This window comes from Mus musculus, chromosome 13 (genome assembly GCF_000001635.26).
Source record: "Mus musculus strain C57BL/6J chromosome 13, GRCm38.p6 C57BL/6J".
Lineage (NCBI taxonomy): Eukaryota > Metazoa > Chordata > Mammalia > Rodentia > Muridae > Mus > Mus musculus.
Window position 1 is genome coordinate 55,287,543 of NC_000079.6, and position 24,441 is coordinate 55,311,983.

The 24,441-nt window shown below is 40.1% G+C and overlaps 1 protein-coding gene across 23 annotated transcripts in view; it reads left to right on the forward strand.

The window, feature by feature from the left end:
- Nsd1 (nuclear receptor-binding SET-domain protein 1) overlaps window positions 1-24,441 on the forward strand; it is a 108,544-nt gene that overhangs the window by 77,761 nt on the left and 6,342 nt on the right. For 22 of the 23 annotated variants that reach the window (NM_008739.3, XM_006517146.3, XM_006517138.4 and 19 more), the window contains 10 exons: window positions 2,513-2,713; window positions 3,589-3,768; window positions 6,016-6,172; window positions 8,445-8,650; window positions 11,022-11,134; window positions 12,149-12,418; window positions 14,185-14,301; window positions 15,297-15,438; window positions 19,394-19,500; window positions 22,795-22,999. In NM_008739.3, coding sequence (NP_032765.3) covers window positions 2,513-2,713; window positions 3,589-3,768; window positions 6,016-6,172; window positions 8,445-8,650; window positions 11,022-11,134; window positions 12,149-12,418; window positions 14,185-14,301; window positions 15,297-15,438; window positions 19,394-19,500; window positions 22,795-22,999 — 1,698 coding nt within the window. Of the gene's footprint in view, window positions 1-2,512; window positions 2,714-3,588; window positions 3,769-6,015; window positions 6,173-8,444; window positions 8,651-11,021; window positions 11,135-12,148; window positions 12,419-14,184; window positions 14,302-15,296; window positions 15,439-19,393; window positions 19,501-22,794; window positions 23,000-24,403 lie in introns of all 23 variants that reach the window. The other variant, XM_006517148.3, reaches the window with a different exon arrangement.

The following is a 24,441-nucleotide window of genomic DNA, read 5'->3' on the forward strand; positions in this document are numbered from 1 at the left end:
TCATTACTGAGGTCTTCCAACAGAATCTTAAAAAGAAACTGCAGAATGTTCCCAAGAGTTATAACTCCTGTGTCCATTTTCAGATTTTTCTATTTGCCTCAGATGTTTAGAACAAAAAGTGACTGTGATAGTTTTAATGTAGACTTCTCTGACATGGATAAGAGCTGTGCTGGGCATTTAATTCTAGTGCTTGAGGGGCACAGAGGTAAGCAGATTGCTTGAGTTCAGCTCTCAGAATTCCTCAGAAATCTTCACAGAGAATTAATTATCTAACTATGTTTGGCCTGGAGGCATGTCTGTAGGAGATTGCCTTAAGTTAATTAAATTGATTACCAGATTAAAAGTGGATATCACTATTCCCAGTATTTGACTCCTGGACCATTTAAAGAAGCACTCAAATGTAGGCACACATGTGATCCGTATCTACTCCAGACTGGATGGCACCTTGAATGCAATGGTAGACCATAATCTGAAATTGTAAGCTAAAATAAACCCTTTCTTTTATAACTTGCTTTGTTAGGAAATTTTGTCGCACAAACAAGAAATAAAAGTAAGATACTACTTGAGGATTTTTTGTGGGTGCTTGTAGAAGTAAGGTCAGTCCTTTCAGTGACAGAGTTTACTTTTTTAGTTTTGTTTTGAGGCAGGGTCTCTCTATGTAGTCTTGGCTGTCTTGAGACTTACTTTATAGACCATGCTAAACCTCAGATTTACCTGTCCGCTTTCTGACTGCTGAGATTAAAGGTGTATAAAGCTATGTTTAAAGTTCGTTTTTTGTTTTTCAAGACGAGAGTCTGCAAAAAAAAAAAAAAAAAAAAAAAGCAGGGCAAGATGGCGCACGCCTTTAATCCCAGCACTCGGGAGGCAGAGGCAGGTGGATTTCTGAGTTCGAAGCCAGCCTGGTCTACAAAGTGAGTTCCAGGACAAAGTGAGTTCCAGGACAGCCAGGGCTAAACAGAGAAACCCTGTCTCAAAAAAAAACAACCAAGCCTTGTAGACCAGGCTGACATTGACCTTAGAGGTCCACCTGCCTCTGCCTGCCTCCCAAATACTGGGTTTAAAGGTATAGGCCACCCTTTCCCAAAACAAAGGTATCTGTTTATAGCATTTTACGTCAGCCTACAAAGCCAGGTGTGGTAGAGTATGCCTGTAATCCCAGCACTTGGAAAGTGAAGGCAAAAAAATTAAGAGTTGGGGGCTGGTGAGATGGCTCAGTGGGTAAGAGCACCCGACTGCTCTTCCGAAGGTCTGGAGTTCAAATCCCAGCAACCACATGGTGGCTCACAACCATCTGTAAGAAGATCTGACTCCCTCTTCTGGAGTGTCTGAAGACAGCTACAGTGTACTTACATATAATAAATAAATAAATCTTTAAAAAAAAAAAAAAATTAAGAGTTGAAGGTTCTTTTTTTTTTTTTTTTTTTTTACAAAAAAGACATAGCTTCTTTTTTTTTTTTTTTTTAAAGCATCTGTAGCTGTTTTCAGATGCGCCAGAAGAGGGCATCAGATCTTATTACAGGTGGTTGCAACTAAGGACCTTTGGAAGAACAGTCAGTGCTCTTACCCACCGAGCCATCTCGCCAGCCCTGAAGGTTATTTTCTATTAAATAGTAAATTGTAGGTTAATCTGATGACTCTGTCTCAGGAAGGGAGGGAGAGAAGGAAGGACAGGGGGGAAGAAAAAGTGTGCCTATTATGTACAGTTTTAGTATTTTATCTCTTACTTGGCATTTGTAGTCCTCATCTTGCCGTGTTTTCGTTTGTTTGGTTTGGTTGGTTTTGGTTTTTTGGTCATTTATTTGCTGAAGCTTTGACTGTCCTGTTGAATTTTCTACCCTCTAAATTTGATTGGTTGCATGTTTAATATGTTCCTCTAACTTGTTCCTCTGTTTTCTGTCTTCAAAAAATTTATTGAGGACTGACGAGATGGCACAGCAGTTAAAAGCATTGACTGCTCTTCCAGAGGTCCTGAGTCCAATCCCCAGCAACCACATACAATTATCTGTAATGGGATCTGATACCCTCTTCTGGTGTGACAGTGACTGTGTATATTCACATATATAAAATTTTAAAATTTATTCATTCGTTCAGTGCATACATGTGCCACAATCCCTGTATGGAAGTCAAGAGAACAATTTTATGGGTGTTAATTCTCTACTATATAAGTCATCAGGATAGAGAAACACTTATGCCTACTGGGACCTCTAGGCATCTGCTTGTTTCCTGTATCTCCTACGATATAGTTGCATCTAGAGCCTGGGCTTGACGAAAATTGTTTCTCTTTTAATAGGAATGCTTGGTAGATGGTATACTAGACATCCTGTTACGTCATACCAATAAGCATGTATCTGATCAGATTGTGCACTTATTAAGTAAGATACTAAAGTTGTTCATTTGTTAGGGTAGGTTTTTCAGTTTGGTAAATTTTATAAAGCTCTTCACTAACACAGAATGCCTAGATTGGGATAGCATCTTGTAAAAGTATTAATTTGTTGCCTTTTCTTTTTCCCAGGAATCCATACCTGTTTTGTATGTAAGCAGAGTGGAGAAGATGTGAAAAGGTGCCTTCTACCCTTATGTGGGAAATTTTACCATGAAGAGTGTGTCCAGAAGTACCCACCGACTGTCACACAGAACAAGGGCTTCAGGTGCCCCCTCCACATTTGTATAACCTGCCATGCTGCTAATCCAGCCAATGTATCTGCTTCTAAAGGTATGGATTTTTTTTTTTTTAATATAAACCAATCTATTTCTAAGACTTGCGTTAATTTGGCAGGAGTTATTTTCAAGTGCAGTCTGGAACATTTCTTCATAGCCTCAGGTAAATTAGCAAGGCTTTGGCCTAGGGAATGATGAATTCCGTCTTAGCATGTGGTATACTATGGAGTTTCCAGCTGGCAGTTTAAAATAGTACGGTATCATAGAATTTTGTTTGAAGACAACTCCTATTCAGTGCCTTTTGAATCTTCTTTAAATTGTTGCTACTGTAGAGATTGGTTCAAGAAACTTGACACTCGTTTTATATGCTGCAATAATTTAGTAGGTCCATATGGAGAACCGCCCCACAAGAGTCTTCAGCCCAGTGCCCATCATCTCATTCCTTTTGATTTGGACTTATTCCTGGTGTCAACAGTATTCGAGGCAATTGTCTTGTCTCCTTGCTGAGGCACCTGCATTTATAGTTGTACATTCTGACTCCTACTGAGGACTAGCGCAGAGCTTCTCTCTCTCTCTCTCTCTCTCTCTCTCTCTCTCTCTCTCTCTCTCTCTCTCTCTGGTTTTTTCGAGACAGGGTTTCTCTGTGTATCCCTGGTTGTCCTGGAACTCACTCTGTAGACCAGGCTGGCCTCGAACTCAGAAATCCCCCTGCCTCAGTGTCCCAAGTGCTGGGATTAAAGGCATGAGCCACCACTGCCTGACTCCCCTCTTACTCTTAATAGTGGTTACATGTTTAAGAGCCATATTTTTTATTTTATTTGCTGACAATTTCTCCTTGCTGGCAAATAGACTTGCATAATGCACCTTGTTTTCATATGTAATTTTTTTACACTTGCTCTTCCCCCATTTCCCTGCTTTCCGTAAATATAGGTCGTCTGATGCGCTGTGTCCGCTGTCCTGTGGCATACCATGCTAATGACTTTTGTCTTGCTGCTGGTTCAAAAATCCTTGCATCTAATAGTATCATCTGCCCTAATCACTTCACCCCTAGGCGGGGCTGCCGAAATCATGAGCATGTTAATGTCAGCTGGTGTTTTGTGTGTTCAGAAGGTAAGTTATGACTTCTGATTTGAGTGGTTTCAAAGGGATTGTGCGGTGTTTATATCTGATGTGTATTGAAGTGACTATATGCACACCTTAGAGGAGCTGGTTCTCCTTCTCCCATGTGGGTCCTGGATATCAAGCTCAGGCCATCAGACTTCCCTCATTTCTCTGACCCTCAAATAAGGTCTCTCATTCAACCTGTTTTGGCTAGCCTGCTGCACTATTAAATCCTGGGTTCTGCTTGTCTCAGCTAGCCAGTGCTAGGATTACAGGGTAGGCCTTTTTCTTGGGTACTAGAGATCCTGACTTTAATTATCAGGCTTATGTAGGAAGCCCATTACAACCCACTGAACTACTTCTCCAGTTTCTCGTGTATCCTTGGTGATTTATTTATTTATTTATTTATTTATTTATTTATTTTTAGTTTTTTAAGACAGGGTTTCTCTGTATATCCCTGGCTGTCCTGGAACTCACTTTGTAGACCAGGCTGGCCTCGAACTCAGAAATCCGCCTGCCTCTGCCTCCCAAGTGCTGGGATTAAAGGTGTGCGCCACCATGCCCGGCTCCCTTGGTGATTTATAATATATGGGGCTGGGAATATAACGCATTGTTATAGTGCTCACCTAGCATGCCCAGATTTGACTTCATGTGAATTGGTGTCGAGGTATACACATACTCATGTCCATATACCATACGAATGCAGTGCCAGAAGAAACCAGAATGTGTCAGATCCCTTGGAACTATAGTTAAAGAAAGTTGGTAGTAAACATGTGGTTGCTAGGGAACAAAACCCTGGTCCTTTGCAAGAGCTTTGAACCACTGAGCCTTCTTTCTGAAGAAAATTTTTCTTACTTTATATATGTATATTTTATGACAGGGTCTGTGTGGGTTTGGCTATCCTGGAACTCGCTTTGTAGACCAGACTAACCTTGAACTCACAGAGATCCACATGCTTCAGCCTCCAGAGTGTCTCTATTAAAGTCATGCATCACCATGCCCAGACTGAACAAAGTTTCTAGAACAAAATAGAAAAACAAAAGCATGGCCTATGAAAGAAGTTCTGTACTATATAAATGTTAAAACGAAGTCCAAAGATCACCTAAAGTGTTCTCAGTGTGCTAAGTCTATAACCATGTTTTATTTAAACAGTTTTAGTAAGTCTGTGATGGCAAATGGAGACTATTGTAAGTTATGAACAACAAACACAGATACCATTCAATAGGGGTGCCAGACACCATGCTTAGAAGTGCTTCGTCTGATGTGACTCCCCTGTGGCAACAAAGCGAAATAGTTAAGATAACTATTGATCAAACTTTGAAGTTCTAAAAAGTTAGGGTTGGGGGAACAACAAACTATTTGTGTAATTGGTATGGGTGGTTTGTTACCTTAGTTCTCAGGAGTGTGACTGTTCATTATAAAATGTTGCGGGTAAGGAAATTAGATCTCAACAAGGAAAGTTAAGTCTTGGTATAGGAGCTTAAAGCTCCCTCCTGTCACCAACTGAAAATTGTACTTTAAAGTTGCAACCGCATATCCATGATAACCTGAGTTCAGATTCTCTTCCTCATGTAAAAAGCAAGGCACATTCCTATAACATTGTCAGGTCAGAGACAGACAGATACCTTGAGTTCATGGCTACCAAGCCAGCCTAGCAGAATTGATGAGCTCCCCGTTCAATGAACCCTGTCACAAAAAAATAAGGTCGAGAGTGATGAAGGAAAACATCCAGCCCCAACCTCTGACCTCCATGTACATGTAAACCCCAGTGTGTACATTACACAAAACTTCATTTTGCTCGTTTTATACTCTGGCCATAAACAGTCAGAAGGAAAGGAAAATGATTATAGTTATACCTGTGCATTTTCTTTCTTTTTCCTTTTCTTTTTCTTTTGGTTTTTCAAGACAGGGTTTCTCTGTACAGTCCTGGCTGTCCTGGAACTCACTCTGTAGACCAGGCTGGCCTTGAACTCAGAAATCCACCTGCCTCTGCCTCCCAAGTGCTGGGACTAAAGTTGTTTGCCACCACTGCCTGATACTTGTGCATTTTCATCTCATCACCTTATCTGAAAACCTGATTGAACTGGGAGATTAGGGATGTTAGAGCAGGTCAGGTCTCTTGTTGCACAAAAGTCCTTCTGCACGTTTTACTATGTAAGCCTTTAATAGGGTTAGCTAGAAGCTGAGCAAAGCCATTACTCCTGGGACTTCATATGTAACCTTGTGGTCTAAATGGCAGGTTTTTTATTCCTATAGGAGGCAGCCTTCTGTGCTGTGATTCTTGCCCTGCTGCTTTTCATCGAGAATGCCTAAATATCGATATCCCTGAAGGAAATTGGTACTGCAATGACTGTAAGGCAGGCAAAAAGCCACACTACAGGGAGATTGTCTGGGTAAAAGTTGGTCGCTACAGGTGAGTAAGCATGACACAGGGTGACGCGCTTTCTTTCATCATCTTCTAATTCTTGTGTTCTCATAGATAATTACCTTTTAAAATGCTCTTCATGTTTCGGCATAGTAATCCCCACCCCAACCAAATTTTTCTCTATAACAAAAAATTAGATGACTTTTAGCTCTAGGAATAATATGTGTGATGCACCAAATTCTTTACTGACGTCAAATAAGTCCATGATATCATAAATAAGACACATTGTTAAAATTTCAAAGTATTTACTTGCACTCTCCACCAAATATTTGTCCATAGTTTGTACTCAGTTGTTCCTTTTGCTTTTGTTTTATACACAATACTGGAACAACAATATGAACTAACCAGTATCCCCAGAGCTTGTGTCTCTAGTTGCATATGTAGCAGGAGATGGCCTAATTGGACATCATTGGGAAGAGAGGCCCCTAGGTCTTACAAACTTTATATGCCCCAGTACAGGGGAACGCCAGGGCCAAGAAGTGGGAGTGGGTGGGTAGGGGAGCAGGGCGAGGGGAGAGTATAGGGAACTTTCGGGATAGCATTTGAAATGTAAATAATGAAAATATCTAATAAAATTTTAAAAAAAGAAAAGAAAAAAGAAATGCACAATACAAAATGTAGTTTTCTTTGTTTGATTCTAAACAAGATTTTATTGTGTAGCCATGGCTGGCCTCAGACTTACAGACCTGCATGCCCGATTTCAGGCATTACCCAGCCACCATGAATAAGTTCACCCTGTAACAAAGACATACGATGGTTATATAGTTTCCAACTTTCTAGAAGAGAAGCTGTGTGTGGTCATGCACCCTGTATTCCCAGCACTTGGGAGCCTGAGGCAAGAGGGTCACAAGTTAATTGCCAGTTCTGGCTTTAGAGCAAGACCCTAGATTACAACAAGCAAAACATGTTGTCTAAAGAAAAGTTTGAAGTTAGTGACACACATAAATGATAGATGTTTGTGGATAGAAATATTAATTAGCTTGGTTGGATAATTACTGGGATTTCTTATTTAGTTTTTGTTTTTGAGTAAGGGCCTTAATTATGTAACCCTGGCTGTCATCAAACTTGATGTATAAACCAGGCAGGTCTGAAACTGACAGATCCACTTGCCTCTGCCTCCTGGGTTTACAAGTATGTGTGACCAAGCCCAGCTGGAAGATTTTCCTTTCAAGTCCCAAATTGTCTAGTACGCTAATGTTAATGCCTGTGATATTGAGTATTCTTATTTCCCCACATTTTCATTTCTCTTGTTTTAATTAGGTTTAGGGGGAGTTGTTTTGTTTTTTGGTTTTTGGTTTTTTTTGTTTTTGTTTTTGTTTTTTTTTTTTTTTTTTCGTTTTTTTCGAGACAGGGTTTCTCTGTGTAGCCCTGGCTGTCCTGGAACTCACTCTGTAGACCAGGCTGGCCTCGAACTCAGAAATCCAATGCCTCTGCCTCCCAAGTGCTGGAATTAAAGGTGTGCGCCACCACCACCCGGCTCTTAATTAGTTTTTATAAATGTAATTGTGTGTGTGGATATGTGCATGTGAGTACAAAAGCTCTTTGAGAGCAGAAACATGGGATCTTGTGGAGCTGACTAGCCATGGTTGTGGTGGAGCCCCTGCTGTGCTGCTAGGGATGGAACCAAGTCCTATAGAGCAGCAGCTCATGCTCTTAGCACTGTGCTGTCTCCAGTCACCACTGTCAGATGTTCATCTCATAAATATTTGTGTTCCACAATTATTTCCTTAAGGTAAAATAACTAATTCTAAGACATTACTTATATACTTGTGAGTGGATCTGTTATTTCAGGCTTCTGGGACATTCTCCTTTGTATTGTTGATTTGTAAAATTGCACATGGGTTGGAAGCTGAGGATAGTGGCTGAATGAACAAAGTTGTAGTTGGGCAAGTATTAGGACTATTGTTCTCAACTTTGCACCCTCATAGATAGGAGGCAGGTGTCTAGACCACCTGTGGTCTTTGAGCTTGGGAAGCAGAGGTAAGGATCCCCAGGTCATATTGGCTAGGTAGACTGGAAAAACTGGTGAAACTGGTGAGCTCTAGGCTTAGCTTAAGAACCTGGGTCAGTAAATAGGGTGGACAGTGACTCAGAAAAACACTGTGTTCACTTTGAACCTGTGCATACATGTGCACACTATACACATACATACATACATACATACCTTCTCCACCCCCCCAACCCCACAACTCATGTTAAGTTGGTTATTTTCCTAGTGCAGCCTTATAGAGGTTGCTTCTCTTATTTTTACCTTTTCCAGGTGGTGGCCAGCTGAGATCTGCCATCCTCGAGCTGTTCCCTCTAACATTGATAAAATGAGGCACGATGTGGGAGAATTCCCTGTTCTCTTCTTTGGGTCCAATGACTATCTGTGGACTCATCAGGCTCGAGTCTTCCCTTACATGGAAGGGGATGTAAGCAGCAAGGATAAGATGGGAAAAGGAGTTGATGGAACATATAAAAAAGGTAACTTTACCCTCACTATTCCTCAGGCAAATAGAGACTTCTATAGCTGAGTGTCTGTGCTGTGTTCGAGTTTTACAATGGGCCAGGATGTCTAAACTGTTGTGGTGCTTACTTGTAATCCCAGCACTCAAGGCTAAGACGAAAGAATTGCAGTCTCAAGGCTACCCTGATTACATAGTGAGTTCCATGGTGATTTTTGCTATTCAGTGAGACTCTGTCTCAAAGGAAAAAGAAGCCAGGTATCAGATATAGTTTAATGTTACAGAGCTTGACTGGCATCTGTAAGATCATGGATTGATTCCCAATATGTGTATCTATGCTGATACATATTTGTAATTCCAGTTGTTAGGAGTATGAAGAAGGAGGATCACAAATTTGAGACCAGCTTCTGCTATTGTGTAGCCAGACCCTACCTCCTAAAATTAATTAAGATCAGGTGTGGTTGCATTCCACTTTAATCCCAGCACTCTGGAGGCAGAATAGGTCTCTGTGAGTTCAAGGCTAGCATGGTGTACCTATTGAGACTGTGAGTTCAAGGCTGGCATGGTGTACCTATTGAGTCTTTAGAGAGACCTTGTCTCAAAAAAAAGTTAAGTAAATAAAATAGAATGCTTGTAGTGCTGTGTCATCAGGGCTGTGACCTTCAACATCATATTTGTGAGCACCCTTGCTTTTGTGGAGAAGTTAGTCCATAATCCTACCATCTCAATGTTAACTCTTAACACTACCATGAAGAGGGTTTCCTTTGATCTTTGTCATTTTGCTGACTCAGCATCTTGTCTCATCAAGTTATTGAGCTGTGTAACTCAGTTCAGTTTCCTGTGCAAGGACTCAAAGCTCCTTTAAGTGTTTTTTAGATTTTTGCAGATTTAAAAAAAAAAAAAACCAAAAGGTGTAAAAGCAATTAAACTTGCAGGGAAATATAAACTGATGTAACATTGCAGACAACAGGGTCTGCTGACGCTAAGATGTGTCCCCTGGTATTAGCTTCACCGTTTAGCATTCAGGGACCACAGCTTTGAGCCTTTCTCTTAAGCTATAATGGGAAAGAGGCTCTTTGAATAACCTACTGGACAAAGTAAATCTGTGAGGTACTTGGTGTTTCCTCAATAAAAATTACCTTCTTCCTACCATTGTCCTTTCAAAGCAGTGTATTTCTTGTTAAATGGATTTTTTTGTTTTGTTTTGTTTTTTCGAGACAGGGTTTCTCTGTAATTAAATGGATATTGAAGCCTTAGAATTTGTTTATAAGATTAGGAGAAAATTATGTTAAAGAACTATTGCTTACTTAGTGAGGTGATTCTGTAGCAAACCTCAGTAGTTTAGAACAAAACATTAGTCTAGCACATGTTCTGTTTAACCCATGTCCTTAGGTCCCTATTTGGTGCATGGTGTTTGTGAGGAAACCTGGAAGATGGATACTAATACTATAGGAGTCTGAATGTTATCCCAGATAGTGACTACAACATCACCATCTTTGCCTGTGCAAAACTGATTGTCATTAAAAGTAGAAGAGGAGAGAGAGGGAGGCCTGTCTGAGCCTGCTAAAGTCTCCTGTGTGAATGATGTTGGAAGGTTTTTGGCTGTGGCAATTAGACTGAAATTTCAATATCTTTCTTCTTGTATGGGACAAGATCTCAGTGTAGCTTCTAAGATTAGAGCCTATATCTGGAAAGATGAGTGAACTAGATGGTTTATGTAGTTCTGAGGAGAGCATGGCAGTATGTGGGTAGGAATCATGAGAGATGCATTATGGAACAAAGGAGAGAATTTCTTTTTAAGAAGAACAGCATAGAGAAAAGTGACAGAAACCAAGGGAAAATTAGAATTGTCAGTTTATTGTGGATGAAGAACAACAAATTAGTCTTAAAGTTATTTTATTTTTATCTTTTTAGACATTGCAATCTTTTAAGGATTTTGACAGCATGTGGTGAATTTAGATATAAGATCTGCTGGTGGTTAGAAGCCATAGTGATATTTACAGAGTGAGTGAGTATTAGGAGAGTAGAGAAGGCAATCAAGAGAATGCACAAGGAAAGGAGTTATCAGGAGTATAGTTTGTGGGCTGGTGAGATGGCTCAGAGGTTAAGAGTGCCGACTGCTTTTCCAAAGGTCCTGAGTTCCAAACCCAGCAACCACATGGTGGCTCACAACCATCTGTAACAAAATCTGATGTCCTTTTCTGGAATGTCTGAAGACAGCTACAGTGTACTTACATATAATAAATATTTTTTTAAATAAAGGAGTATAGTTTACACATTCCCTGTGGCACCTAGGAAATCGCACTTCTGGAAGCAAAGGTTTTTATTTTTCCCTGATGATGATAGTTTTATTTTATATTTGTTTAACTGATTTTATTTTGCTTTCTCAGCTCTTCAGGAAGCTGCAGCAAGATTTGAAGAGTTAAAAGCTCAAAAAGAATTAAGACAGCTGCAGGAAGATCGGAAGAATGACAAGAAGCCGCCACCTTACAAACATATAAAGGTGAGAGGACTCATCGTGGAAGCTGTGTGTTAGAGTAACACTGTACAGCTCCCTTCATTTCTTTGCTCATGGTAAAAATTAAAAGTGTAAGCAAAGTTGCTTTAAGAATTGAGAGCAGCCGGGCGTGGTGTCACACGCCTTTAATCCCAACACTTGGGAGGCAGAGGCAGGAGGTTTTCTGAGTTCCAGGACAGCCAGGGCTACACAAAGAAACCTTGTCTTGAGCCCCCTCCCCCAAAAAAGAGAGAGAGAGAGAGTTGAGAGCATAAAAGAAGAAAAAGTACTTGATTGGCATTGCCAACACAATTATGGTTGTCAGTCCTCTCCTTTTCAGACCTGGCAGTAAGCTCCTTACCTACTTAAGGATTCCACTGTAAATCACTGATTCCAACTCCCTACCCCCCAAAGTGGTTATTTGTATATATTAGCTTATATAGCATCATCTTTTGTCAGACTCTGGGTTTTATTTTTTTAAAACCTGGTTTAAAATTCTTTTAGCCTAGCAACTTTGAAATTGATTTGTTCCCTAGTACTAGAGTTTGTAGTCAAGAATTCTACAACTAAATTAGTCTCCTATCCTTTTAAATTTGGAAATTGCGATCTTAGTTGTCTGCTGTGTCTGAAGTCACCTACAGTACAGTGTACTTACGTATAGTAATAAATAAATCTTTGGGCCGAAGCGGGCAGAGGTCCTAAAAATTCCATTCCCAACAACCACATGAAGGCTTACAACCATCTGTACAGCTACAGTAGTGTATTCACATACATGTCTTTAACTTTTGATTTTCTTCATTTTTCCATTAGCTGGGATTAAAGGCATATACCAGCACACCTGGCTTGAAATTTACAATTCATGTATCAACTCTGCATTATTATTGCATGGACTACCTGAGTCTTGATTTCTTCAATCATATAAAGTGTGTCCTATAACTTAAGGGAAGTGATACTTGTCTGTTAAAGCTCCTGAATTGCTTTATGTTGACGTGTCTTATATGATCCTGTGTGCCTCTTCAGGTGAACCGGCCTATTGGCAGGGTACAGATCTTCACTGCAGATTTGTCAGAAATTCCCCGTTGCAATTGTAAAGCTACTGATGAGAACCCCTGCGGGATAGACTCAGAGTGTATCAACCGGATGCTGCTCTATGAGTGCCACCCAACAGTGTGTCCTGCAGGAGTTCGCTGTCAGAACCAGTGCTTCAGCAAGCGCCAGTATCCAGATGTTGAAATTTTCCGCACATTACAAAGGGGCTGGGGTCTCCGAACAAAAACGGATATTAAAAAGGTAAACAAAACCTTATGAGGTTTTTTTTTCGGTTTTATTTTTTAGTTTGTTTGTTTGTTTTGTTTTGTTTTTCGAAACAAGGTTTCTCTGTATAGTCCTGGCTGTCCTGGAACTTACTTTGTAGACCAGGCTGGCCTTGAACTCAGAAATCCACCTGCCTCTGCCTCCCCAGTGCTGGGATTAAAGGCGTGTGCCACCACACCGGGCTGGGTTTGTTTGTTTGTTTGTTTGTTTATTTATTTATTTATTTATTTATTTATTATGTGTAAGTACACTGTAGCTGTCTTCAGACACACCAGAAGAGGGAGTCAGATCTCATTATGGATGGTTGTGAGCCACCATGTGGTTGCTGGGATTTTAACTCCTGACCTTTGGAAGAGCAGTTGGGTGCTCTTACCCACTGAGCCATCTCACCAGCCCTGGTTTTTGTTTTTTAATTGCATGATAAAATTGGTTCTGGGCTGGTGAGATGGCTCAGTGGGTAAAAGCACTGATTGCTCTTCCAGAGGTCCTGAGTTCAAATCCCAGCAACCACATGGTGGCTCACAATGAGATCTGAAGCCCACTTCTGGTGTGTCTGCTGTGTCTGAAGTCACCTACAGTACAGTGTACTTATGTATAGTAATAAATAAATCTTTGGGCCGAAGCGGGCAGAGGTCCTAAAAATTCCATTCCCAACAACCACATGAAGGCTTACAACCATCTGTACAGCTACAGTAGTGTATTCACATACATAAAATAAATTTTAAAAAAAGGTTCGTCTTGACGATATGAGAAATATAACAGAGGACACATAGTAAGGAATTATAGTGAGCACCTGAGTGTAGGGACTTGAGAATGGATGATCTTTTCATCCGAAGTCCTTACAGTGATCATACTCACTACATAAAAGGACAAGTAAAGTCATAAAGGTGTTGTGAGATTATTTACTCTTTTGTGGAAATTCCTTAGCCAGTAGTGAAGATGAGGAAAAAGAGATAGTTATTGTCTTACTATTTTAATGGAGAGAAAGCAGCTTAGGTTTATTGCGTGTGACATGCAGTGATGAGCTTTCCCAGGAAAAATGCAGGACGTCTTTAGTATGTGATCTGGGTGACTTCTGCCACCTCCTTCCTCGTTTAATCTTTAAACACTAGAATTTAAGAAAGTTGCTTAGGAAAGAAGTGAGGCGTGCCCAGGAATGTAGGAACGGCCTTTTCCAAGGATAGTTACCAGGCTGCTCAAGTTTAACAAATAATATTGTACATCATGGATGAAAAATATAAACCTCTTTATAATTTCTAAAGAATTTTGTTGAGATTTCTAGGAAGCACAGTGAATATAGCCTGATCTGTTTAGTTATTTACCAAATACTTAATCTTGTTTGCAACCAAGATTAAAATGAAGGTCTTGGATTCTTTTGTGAATGCCAGTATAGTTGTACTATCCACATGGGGGGAATGTGTGAAATGTAGGAGGGAAGGAGGCAGAAGAGGAGACTGTGGAGAAACTTTCTCTAGGCCTCAGACAGGAGGCCTCACTGACTTGTTTATTGTTACTCCTCAGTCTCGGGTCTGGTGCAGCTGGTGCTTGCAGCCTGGGACTTTCTGCTGGTGGGAGTGAGGAGGTGATTAACTTCATCAAGTGATTAAGGCAGCATAAATAGTAAAATGTACATAATCTTCTTTGGGAGAATTATCCATATTTATTACTTGTTAAAATAAAAGATGTACATGTAAGCAGCAGTATTCTTTTACTATTAAGTTATGAGCAATTTCTAATTCTAGGGAGAATTTGTGAATGAATATGTGGGTGAGCTAATAGATGAAGAAGAGTGCAGAGCTCGGATCCGTTACGCACAAGAGCACGACATCACTAATTTCTATATGCTCACGCTAGATAAAGTAAGTAATGCATCCCAGGCCGGCTGAGTTCTACTGTTTGTCTGTGTTCTCGACAAGTTTCTAGAGTTTTGATTCTGGAGAGACTTAGATTGGTTCTTTACCCATAACAAAAAGACAATAAAGCTGTTTTTAGTACTCTTTTTGAGTGTTCTAATATAAGCTAGGATTATTATGCTATAAAAGTAAATGAAAAGGCCACAAGAGGTAACAGTTCTTTACCCTTTTATATACTGGAGGACTAATGTGTTAATATTTAATTAGTGTGTCATTGGGATCATGTATAGTACTGTTTCTCAACCTTCTTTATTCTGCAGCCTTTTAATACAGTTTCTTATGTTGTGGTAACCCTCAGCCATAAAATAATTTTCATTGCTGTTTCATAACCATAATTTTGCTACTGTTTTTGGTTTTTTTGTTTGTTTTGTTTTGTTTTGTTTTTTGAGACAGGGTTTCTCTGTATAGCCCTGGCTGTCCTGGAACTCACTTTGTAGACCAGGCTAGCCTCGAACTCAGACACCCACCTGCCTCTGCCTCCCAAGTGCTGGGATTAAAGGCGTGAGCCACCACCGCCCGGCTGAAACTATTAATTCTTACTGCCAGACATTCTGATGATTGTCTGGGGTAGGGAGTTAGTATAATTATTTAAACTTGAATAGATAATTTTTAATGTGTCCCTGATCTGGAAACTTTTTATCTAGAAAATGGAATAAGCTTTTGCTTCTCTGGGGCCATGGTTCATAAACTTCAATATGCATTAAGAGTACCCAGGTCAGCTTGTCACAGCATATTGTTAGACCTGCATAGTTTAGTATTCTCTTGAGTGTGTCTGAAACATGACCTTCCAAATGGAATTGGTGCTGATATTTACTGCTCCATGGGTGAACATTTTTTTATTTTAAAATCACCCTCTTCATCTTATGAGGGTGAATAGTCTAATTTTCGATATAGCATACGTCTCAGGAAATCTGATCAGTAGCTTTTCTTGTGAATTCTAGGATCGAATCATTGATGCTGGTCCTAAAGGGAACTACGCACGCTTCATGAATCACTGCTGCCAGCCTAATTGTGAGACACAGAAGTGGTCGGTGAATGGAGATACCCGTGTTGGTCTTTTTGCTTTGAGTGACATTAAAGCAGGTAAGAGTCATTTAAAGATTCTTCTGTGCCTGAGACCTTGACTTCCAAGTTCTTCATTTACCATCAAAATATCTTCTGTCATTCACTCAGAAAGATCTCCTAGTTCCCAAGGATACATAAACATGTAAAGACTTTCCAGGTGGTGTTGGTGTATTGGTGCACACCTTTAATCCCAGCACTCAGGAGGAAGAAGCAGGCAGATCTCTGTGAGTTAAAGGCCAGCCTGGTCTGCAGAGTGAGTTCCAGGACAGCCAGAGCTACACAGAGAAGCCCTGTCTTGAAAAAGAGAGAGAAAGAAACGGCATGTGGTAGTTGGACATGTTTTTTTTAATTTTGTGAACATTGGTGTTTTGCCTGTGTATATGTCTGTGTTAGGGTGTCAGATCTCCTGGAATTGGAATTACAGGCAGTTGTGAGCTGCCTTGTGGATGCTGGGATTTAAACCCCAGTCCTGTAGAAGCAGAATCAGTGCTGTTAACAACACCACTGAGCGATCTCTCAACCCACAGTTTCAGTTTTTGTTTTTCTCATTGTATAAACCAGACTAGCTGTGAACCCACCTGCCTCTGCTGGAATTAATGCATGAGCCACTGTGCCTGGCTTTGAAGGAACTTCATATAAATAAAATCATATAGTTAGTTCTTTTGTAACAAGTTTCTTTTATTTAACATAATGACTGTCAGGATAAAAATTTTCTAGTCCTTAAACTTTTTTCTTCTGCTCTCCTCTGTATAACAGCCCTGGCTGTCTTAGACTCACTTTGTAGACTAGGCTGGCCTTAAACTCACAGAGATCTGCTTTCCTCTTCCTCCTTCCTGTGTGCCACCATACCTGGTAATCTTTCTTTTATTTTAATTTGAGACAGAGTCTCACTATGTAACCATGGCTGGACTAGAATTCACTATGTAGACCAGGCTGGCCTTGAATTCATAGCTTCTGCTTTCTGAGTGCTGAGATTAGCATTAATATTAAGTACCCCAAAATTGGCCTACCTTAGAAACTTGTAGCTCCTCCAGTCTCCTCTTTTATTTTACCTTCCACATTTGCCATAAACATGCCGTGTAAACCAAAGCATCTTCTATTACCCATCCACATACCTTTTCTTTTTTTTTAATATTTTTTATTATTATGTATTTTCCTCAATTACATTTAGAATGCTATCCCAAAAGTCCCCCATACCCTCCCCCTCACTTCCCTACCCACCCATTCCCATTTTTTGGACCTGGCATTCCCCTGTACTGGGGCATATAAAGTTTGTGTGTCCAATGGCCCTCTCTTTACTAGGCCATCTTTTGATACATGTGCAGCTAGAGTCAAGAGCTCCAGGTACTGGTTAGTTCATAATGTTGTTGCACCTGCAGGGTTGCAGATCTTTTTAGTTCCTTGGATACTTTCTCTAGCTCCTCCATTGGGGGCCCTGTGATCCATTCAATAGCTGACTGTGAGCATCCACTTCTGTGTTTGCTATGCCCCGGCCTAGTCTCACAAGAGACAGCTATATCACCTTTTCTTTTTCTTAAGAAGACCGCCCCCCTCTGCTCTTTTGTCCTTAAATAATTTTATTTTATATGCATTGTTGTCAGATTCCCTGGAACTGGAATTGTAGACAGTTGTGAGCTGCCATGTGGTTGCTGGGAATTGAACTCAAAGACTATGGAAGAAAAGCCTGTGCTCTTAACTGCTATCTCCAGCACCCCATCTCCATATCTTAAGAGAGTAGTAGATTCAAGTCTTGGGTTCTGGAGTCAGCCTGAGGCCTTTGTGTATACTAGAAAAGCATGGTACCACTGAACTCATCAGCAGCCTCCACGGTTATCTTATAAAGCCACTAAGAACTGATGGTTTTGACACTACTAGGTTTTATCATGGTCATTTTCTATAAGAATGTAGGAATCAAATGATTTAAGCCAGCAAGTGTGAGATTCCAAATTGGGAGTAAACTTGACATGAGTGAGTAGTAGTTTGATACTACTCTATCCGTCACATTTTTATTGTATGACAACAACCTAAAACCAAGGTATGTGGAAGTGGATATTTAATTGGGCCTAAAGTTTGAACAGTCACTCTGTGGTCACTCCTGTCATAGTTTTTAAATGTACAGAAAGTACATGATTTTTCAAAGAGAATTTTGCAAGGGCCATGATTGCAGACTAGATTTGGCAGTTTGTTGTTGTATTGTTGTTTTTAAGATTTTTTTTTTTTTAATCTATGCCTATGTGTGTATAAGTGTGTTAAGTGTGCGTGGTTGCCGATGGAGTGCAGAAGGGGATACCAGAGCTAGAACTCCTAGTTAAAGGTATGTGATCTGCTAGATATTGGTGCTGGGATCTGAACTCAGGTCCTCTTAAAGAGCAGCAAATACTCTTAACCACGTTCTCTCCAGCTCTCTATTATTCTTTGGGTGGTTGGTGGTGTTTTGATTAAGACAAGATCTCGCTGTGTAGCACTGGCTGGGCTGAAACTTACTATATAGACCAGCTACCTTTGAACTCACAGGTCTGCAATGCCTGGCTTCCTGTGCTGGGATTCAAGATGTGGACACACAATGTTTTAAATTTTTAAATAAAAAAATAAGAGTGTCGGTCTGCATTTTTTTTTCCTAGTTTTGGAGAGGCTAGGGATAAACCCAGGGTTTCTCCCATATTAGGCAAGTCTTCTGTAGTGATCTTTAAATTTTACTTACTTCTGTGGGTATTGTGTTGTATTCTTTCAGTCAATTTATATTATTTCTCCATTTATAAAGTGGAATATTTGGCCTCAGACAGTTCCTCAGCTGGTTTGAGGCATACCTGATCTACACATGACACTGTGAATGCATGAAGCCACCACAAGTTCAGATCACCTAATCAGATTATGTCATAATGGGCAGGTGTCACCAATATGTATTCTTACTCTCTTGATAGTACTACTTTGTAGTAAAATGCCTCTTTCCTTGGATGCTTCCAGATAAGGTACATTCCCAGGCACACATAACTGGCAGGTGTTCTTTAAATTTACTTGTGTGCCCTCTGATAGAGGGCAGTGGGGTGTACCCTTGCCACACTGAGCATGTGGAGATCAGAGGACATCAGCTGGTGCCTTACCTTGTTCTGAGATAGGATTTCTTTGTTCACTTTTCTGTTGACACTAAGCTTCCTGCCCAAGGATTCTTAGTCTCCACTCCTCAGTTTTCATAGTGGATTTTTAGGATTCAGACACAGGGCCTTGGGCCTAAACGGCACCTGCTTTAAGAGGCAGCTCTTCAGACATGTTTTGTTTGTTGTCTTTTTTTTTTTTTTTTTAAGATTTATTTATTTAGTATATGTAAGTATGCTGTAGCTGTCTTCAGACACTCCAGAAGAGGGTGCCAGATCTCGTTACAGATGGTTGTGAGCCACCATGTGGTTGCTGGGAATTGAACTCAGGACCTTTGGAAGAGCAGTCAGTGCTCTTAACCGCTGAGCCATCTCTCCTTTGTTTTGTTGTCTTAAGATATAGTCTCGCTCTGTTGAGTGCTGGGATCACAGGTGTGCACCAGCATCCTACCATCAAGTTGTGACTTTGTTTTTGTTAGTGAGTTAGCGTATTTTGAATTTAAATATTTGAAAATTGAAAGAAGTCATACTTTAATGGCAAGGGTTATTTTAAATATTAAGCTGCTGAAATTTCTGTTAAGTTAGCTAACTAATAACAGACTTAAATTTTTGTTCTCTTAAAAATACTTTTAACCGGCTATGATGTTGTACACCTTTAATCCCAACGTGCTCCAGAGGAAGAAGCAGGAAGATCTCTGAGTTCAAGGTCAGCCTTCTATCCAGAGTGAGTTTCAGGATAGCCAGGACTATATAGAGAGACCCTTTTTCAAACAAAAGCAAAAAAGCAAATAAAATTATTCTATTAGTAGCTAATGTCACATATAAATAATTAAGAAATAGTATAACCATATATGTTAATATTTCTGTGGTCTCTTATGCAGGCACTGAACTTACCTTCAATTACAACCTAGAGTGTCTTGGGAATGGAAAAACCGTCTGTAAATGTGGAGCACCCAACTGCAGTGGCTTCTTGGGTGTGAGGCCAAAGGTACCACTTTTCTAAACTTTTATATTAGGAGCAATGGTATGTCTTCCCTGTACAATGGTAGGTACAGTACTAGGGATGACTTCACTGTAAGAAGCTATTTCTTTGCAATAATGTAACTGGTTATCAGCAGTGCCACTGACAGTTTAATGAGTATGCTCATGATCTAGTTGGTGTTGCTGCAGTGTGTATGCAGTTTGACTCAATAGGACTCTTAAAGCATCCTGGAATGAGGGAGGTCAGACTATAAAATAAAAAACCTACAAAGCAGGTTAATTCCTGGTCTCAGCTCACCCATTCATACCTTCTGGTAAGCTATTTATATCCCCGAACTGTGTGTGTGTGTCCTTTTTTTCTTTTTCTTTTCTTGAACATGTGCCTGTCCTCTTTTCCTTGTCCCTTTACATGCTGGAATTACAGGTATGCATTCCCATACCTGCCTGAGTTTTCTTTGTTTTGTTTCTTTGGTTGGTTGGTTTGGGGCTTTTTTGAAACAGAGTTTCTCTGTGAGAGTTTCTCTGTGTAGACTTGGCTCTCATAACACTCACTTTGTAAACAAGGTTGATCCACCTGTGTCTGCCTCCAAAGTGCTGGTAGTGCATGTATCATCACCCCCACCATCTCCTGGCGACAGATGTTTCTCACTGAAGGTTTATTCTCCTCCACCAGATTCATTTGTGTGCATACAACACATGTTTGAGTGCTTGTATAGGGTAAAGACTCATACGGTACTCATGTGAACATCAGAATGATAGACAAGAGCCTTTACTTGCTGAGTCATTCTTCACCCTCCTTATTGTTTCCTTTTCTTCATTCATTCGAGACCTGGTATCACTGTATAGCTCTTGGTATCCTGGTACTGTGGACTAACCTGTCCTCAAACTTCCAAATATCCGTATGCCTCTGCATCCCCAATTCTGGGATTAAAGGAGTATCCCACCATGTCTAGCTTATCTTATCCTGCTTTTCTTGAATACCATTTCACGTTTTTCTTACTGTTAGGTAGTTTTATCCTGCTTTGCTTTCTTTTTCCTTTTCTTTTGAGACAGGGTCTCACTTTGTAACCAAGATAGCCTGTACTTCTCTGTAGACAAGGCTAGCTAGCCTCTTACTTACCAACATCTGTCTGTCTTGCTTCTTGGTTCTGAAATTTAAAAGAGTAAACTACCATGCTCGCCTTAACCATCAGTTTTTTTTTTTTAAGATTTATTTATTTATTATATGTAAGTACACTGTAGCTGTCTTCAGACACTCCAGAAGAGGGCATCAGATCTTGTTACAGATGGTTGTGAGCCACCATGTGGTTGCTGGGATTTGAACTCCAGACCTTCGGAAGAGCAGTCGGGTGCTCTTACCCACTGAGCCATCTCACCAGCCCAACCATCAGTTTTTAATGATTGTTTAAGTGTACCTGCCATGGTCTGGCATTCTACCATGGGCTCTCATTCTAACAGTGGTTCTGAAACTTAAAGTTGGTACAAAGAAGTGATACAGTGACTCCAACTAGGTGTTTCCTATCATGTCTGTGAAGTTCAATATTAAAGAGTGAAAAATACATAGGAACAAATAGAGATCTCATTGTTTTGAGCAAAATCTATGAAAATGAATAATATCCATTAATATTTTACCTTGTTAAATTAGGAAAATCTTCTACGTTAAATTAAGTTTCTTAATTGATTCCTAGTTGGTACTGTATTTCCCATGTTATAATAATAATGGAATTTATCTCACAGTTAATAGGGTCAAGTCCTTGTAAGATGACATTTAATATATGAAACTGTGAGGATGAAGTACCAGAACATAGTTTAGAAGTTGAAATCAGGGGGCTGGTGAGATGGCTCAGAGGGTAAGAGCATTGACTGTTCTTCCGAAGGTCCTGAGTTCAAATCCCAGCAACCACATGGTGGCTCACAACCACCTGTAATGAGATTTGATGCCCCCTTCTGGTGCAAATGAAGACAGCTACAGTGTACTTGTGTATAATAATAAATAAATCTTTAAAAAAAAAAAGGTTGAAATCATTGTATCCCATCAGAGTAGTAGGGGTTTTTTAATGAACCTTGTTGCTGGCTAGACAAAGGCCTTATGGGAAGTTGCAGCCATTAATCTAATTTGACCCCACTTGTCTTGTTGAAAATCAAAAGTGTGAAATAATCTGTGCTTTCCTAATGAAGTGTTTAGTGAAGGTTTGTTGAATAAACTGATAACCATGCATGTCCACACAGAAATCTGTAGTTATATACACACCAGAGGTTATTTAATACTAATGAAGTGTTTTTCTATTGTTTCATTCCAGTTTAAAGACTATTATACAAAAGTGTTAAGTAAGTGGATGTGGTATTCATACAACCCTAGCACTAGAGAGATTGAGGCAGGCTGAAGTGCAATTTCAAGGCCAGTCTGGATTGTATACAAGACCTTATCTCAAAAAATAGCAAAATAATAAAAGCCAGCAATGTGGCTTGTTAGGAAAGGGAATCGCTGCCAAACCTGACGGACCTGCATTTTGTCTCCAAAGACCTAAAGATGAAAATAGGGAACAGAGTCTTTCAAGGTATCCTCTGACCTTCACACACCATGGTACATTTGTGTTCATATACAGACACTTGTACACAATATGTAGATGGGATTTTTTTTTAAGATAAAAGCTGGGCATTGTCAGGCATACCTTTAATCCTAGCTAGCACTGGTGAGTGAGAGGCAGGTGGTTCTCTTTGAGTTCAAGGACAACCTGGTCAGCATAGCAAATACCTGGGGAGCCAGGGCTACATAAAAGAGACCCTGTCTCAAAAAACAAAAGGAATTTTTTTTGATCAAAGAAACAATAGAGCCTTCCAAAGCTGACAGTTTGAACAGTACAAGAAAGTGAATATAGTATATATATTTAAAATTTTTATTCTATTATATGTATGTGTGTGTTTGTGCAAAACTTGCTGCAACAGAGGCTGCAACATCACGTGTTTATGAATGTCGGTGAAACAGAGGCTAGCAGAGGGTATCTAATCTCTTGTAATTGGAGTTACAGACATTTCTGAGCTGCTGTATGGGTTTTCCACATCACAGCTGGGTCCTCTGAAAGAGCAGCAGGTGCTTTTAGCTGCTGAATGATCTCTTCAGCCCTATTAATGCTGACATGAATTGAGCATCCGATGTGTCATTGTGTCTTCCTGCCTTTTTATCTTTATAGCAGTCTCTTGAGTATTGTCTTATTCCAGACTCAGGTTGATAAGATGGTTAATCTATTTAAAGTTACATACCTGAGCTCAGGGTGTTGACTAATCAATATCTGACCTCCAGAATCAACCCATTGTCACAGAAGAAAAGTCAAGGAAATTCAAAAGGAAGCCACATGGGAAGCGCAGGAGCCAGGGCGAAGTCACCAAGGAAAGAGAGGATGAATGTTTCAGCTGTGGGGATGCTGGTCAGCTCGTCTCCTGCAAGAAGCCAGGCTGCCCTAAAGTCTACCATGCAGACTGTCTGAATCTGACAAAGCGACCAGCAGGTTGGTGCTTCAGTCCATTCAGAGCACTCCTCCTCTATCAGGGTTTTCAGAATCTGATGCCTGCCACTTGTGTCACTCAGAAAGCACATGCTGTGTGTAAGCACGTGCCCACATTGAGAGCTCTGCTCCATATTCTTATTTGAGTGAAAATAAAGGCCTAAAATCTCAGCTTATATAGAAACAGAAACTTATTTCCATTTACCTTATTTTACCTTTCCAGCAACCCATAAAGATTCTGTTCTATGTATATCTGTTCATGGGGCAGTTCAAGTGAAGCTTGGGTAAATAAATGACTTGTTGAGAATAGTTCAAAGAGCTACCCTGAAAAACAATGAGGCATCTTAGAGAATTCAGGTTGCAAGAGTCTCCTTCCTTCACTGTAGACTTTTTCTTTGTGAATGAAGTAATTGTGTCAGTTTAACACCAGACAAAGCTGCTCAGGCAGATGAGATATCCAGGACTTTGTGTCTTCTGGGCAGTGACTTGGATCTTAGGATTTTAGCTGTTTGGACATGCTAGCTGTTGTGAAAGACCAAGAACAGATGTGTGTGTGGCTCTTTTAGAGGGAGGTTATTATACATTATACTAATGCCTGCTTCTAAAATGTACAGCGAGCTTTAGTGTAGAAGTCAGGGGAGTGTGTTTATGAGTTGGTTTTCTTTCGGTTTGTATAATCTGACGTCGTGATATAACAGAAAGCAAAGTAAGATGTGGGCAAGGCCATTACACTGAAATGTCAGAACCAGGAAGGAGAAATAGGGATTCACTTAGAGTGTCTCCTGGCACAGGATGTGACTGGCATAGTTCTGATGAGTTCCATCAGTGAAGTCTAGTGTATTCATTTGGAGATGGGAACATTTACATGCTGTTGTTCATGGGGACTAGATGCAAGGTTACGTTAGTTCTAGGTTTTCCCTCTCATTCTACATGGACAATGCAGATAAAGTTCTGTGCTGGTTTCAAGACTTAAAATTCAGCAAAGGTGAGTCGGCTTCCCTTATTATTTTTGCATCTGTATACTATTTCAGTTTAAGACAAAATAAGCAAGTATGTTAAAAGGCTGGAATGTTCCTCTTTGAGTTAACTATTTAAAAGCTGTCGAGCTCGGTATGGTCATACACTGAGAAATGTAGGTGCAGACAACCCTGGCTCCATGGTGAGACCCTGTCTCAAATAACACAAACAAACTAAATTTTTTAAAGCTCTTCTAGGACAAACAGAATTTGCAAACAAATGTGGAAATATTGATAATTGTTTCATCTTTAGAGGAACTTTGGGGTTTGTTTGGTTGGTTTTCTACTGTACAGCCCTTCTTGCTAGAAATAGTCTCTTGCTTGTGTTTAGTTGATACTTAGTTACTCAACCTTGATTCTTTGCTGTTATTTTATATATTGTTTTGTGCAGAAGAGGAAGCTGAAATTCTGGGGAAGGAGTAACGGCAG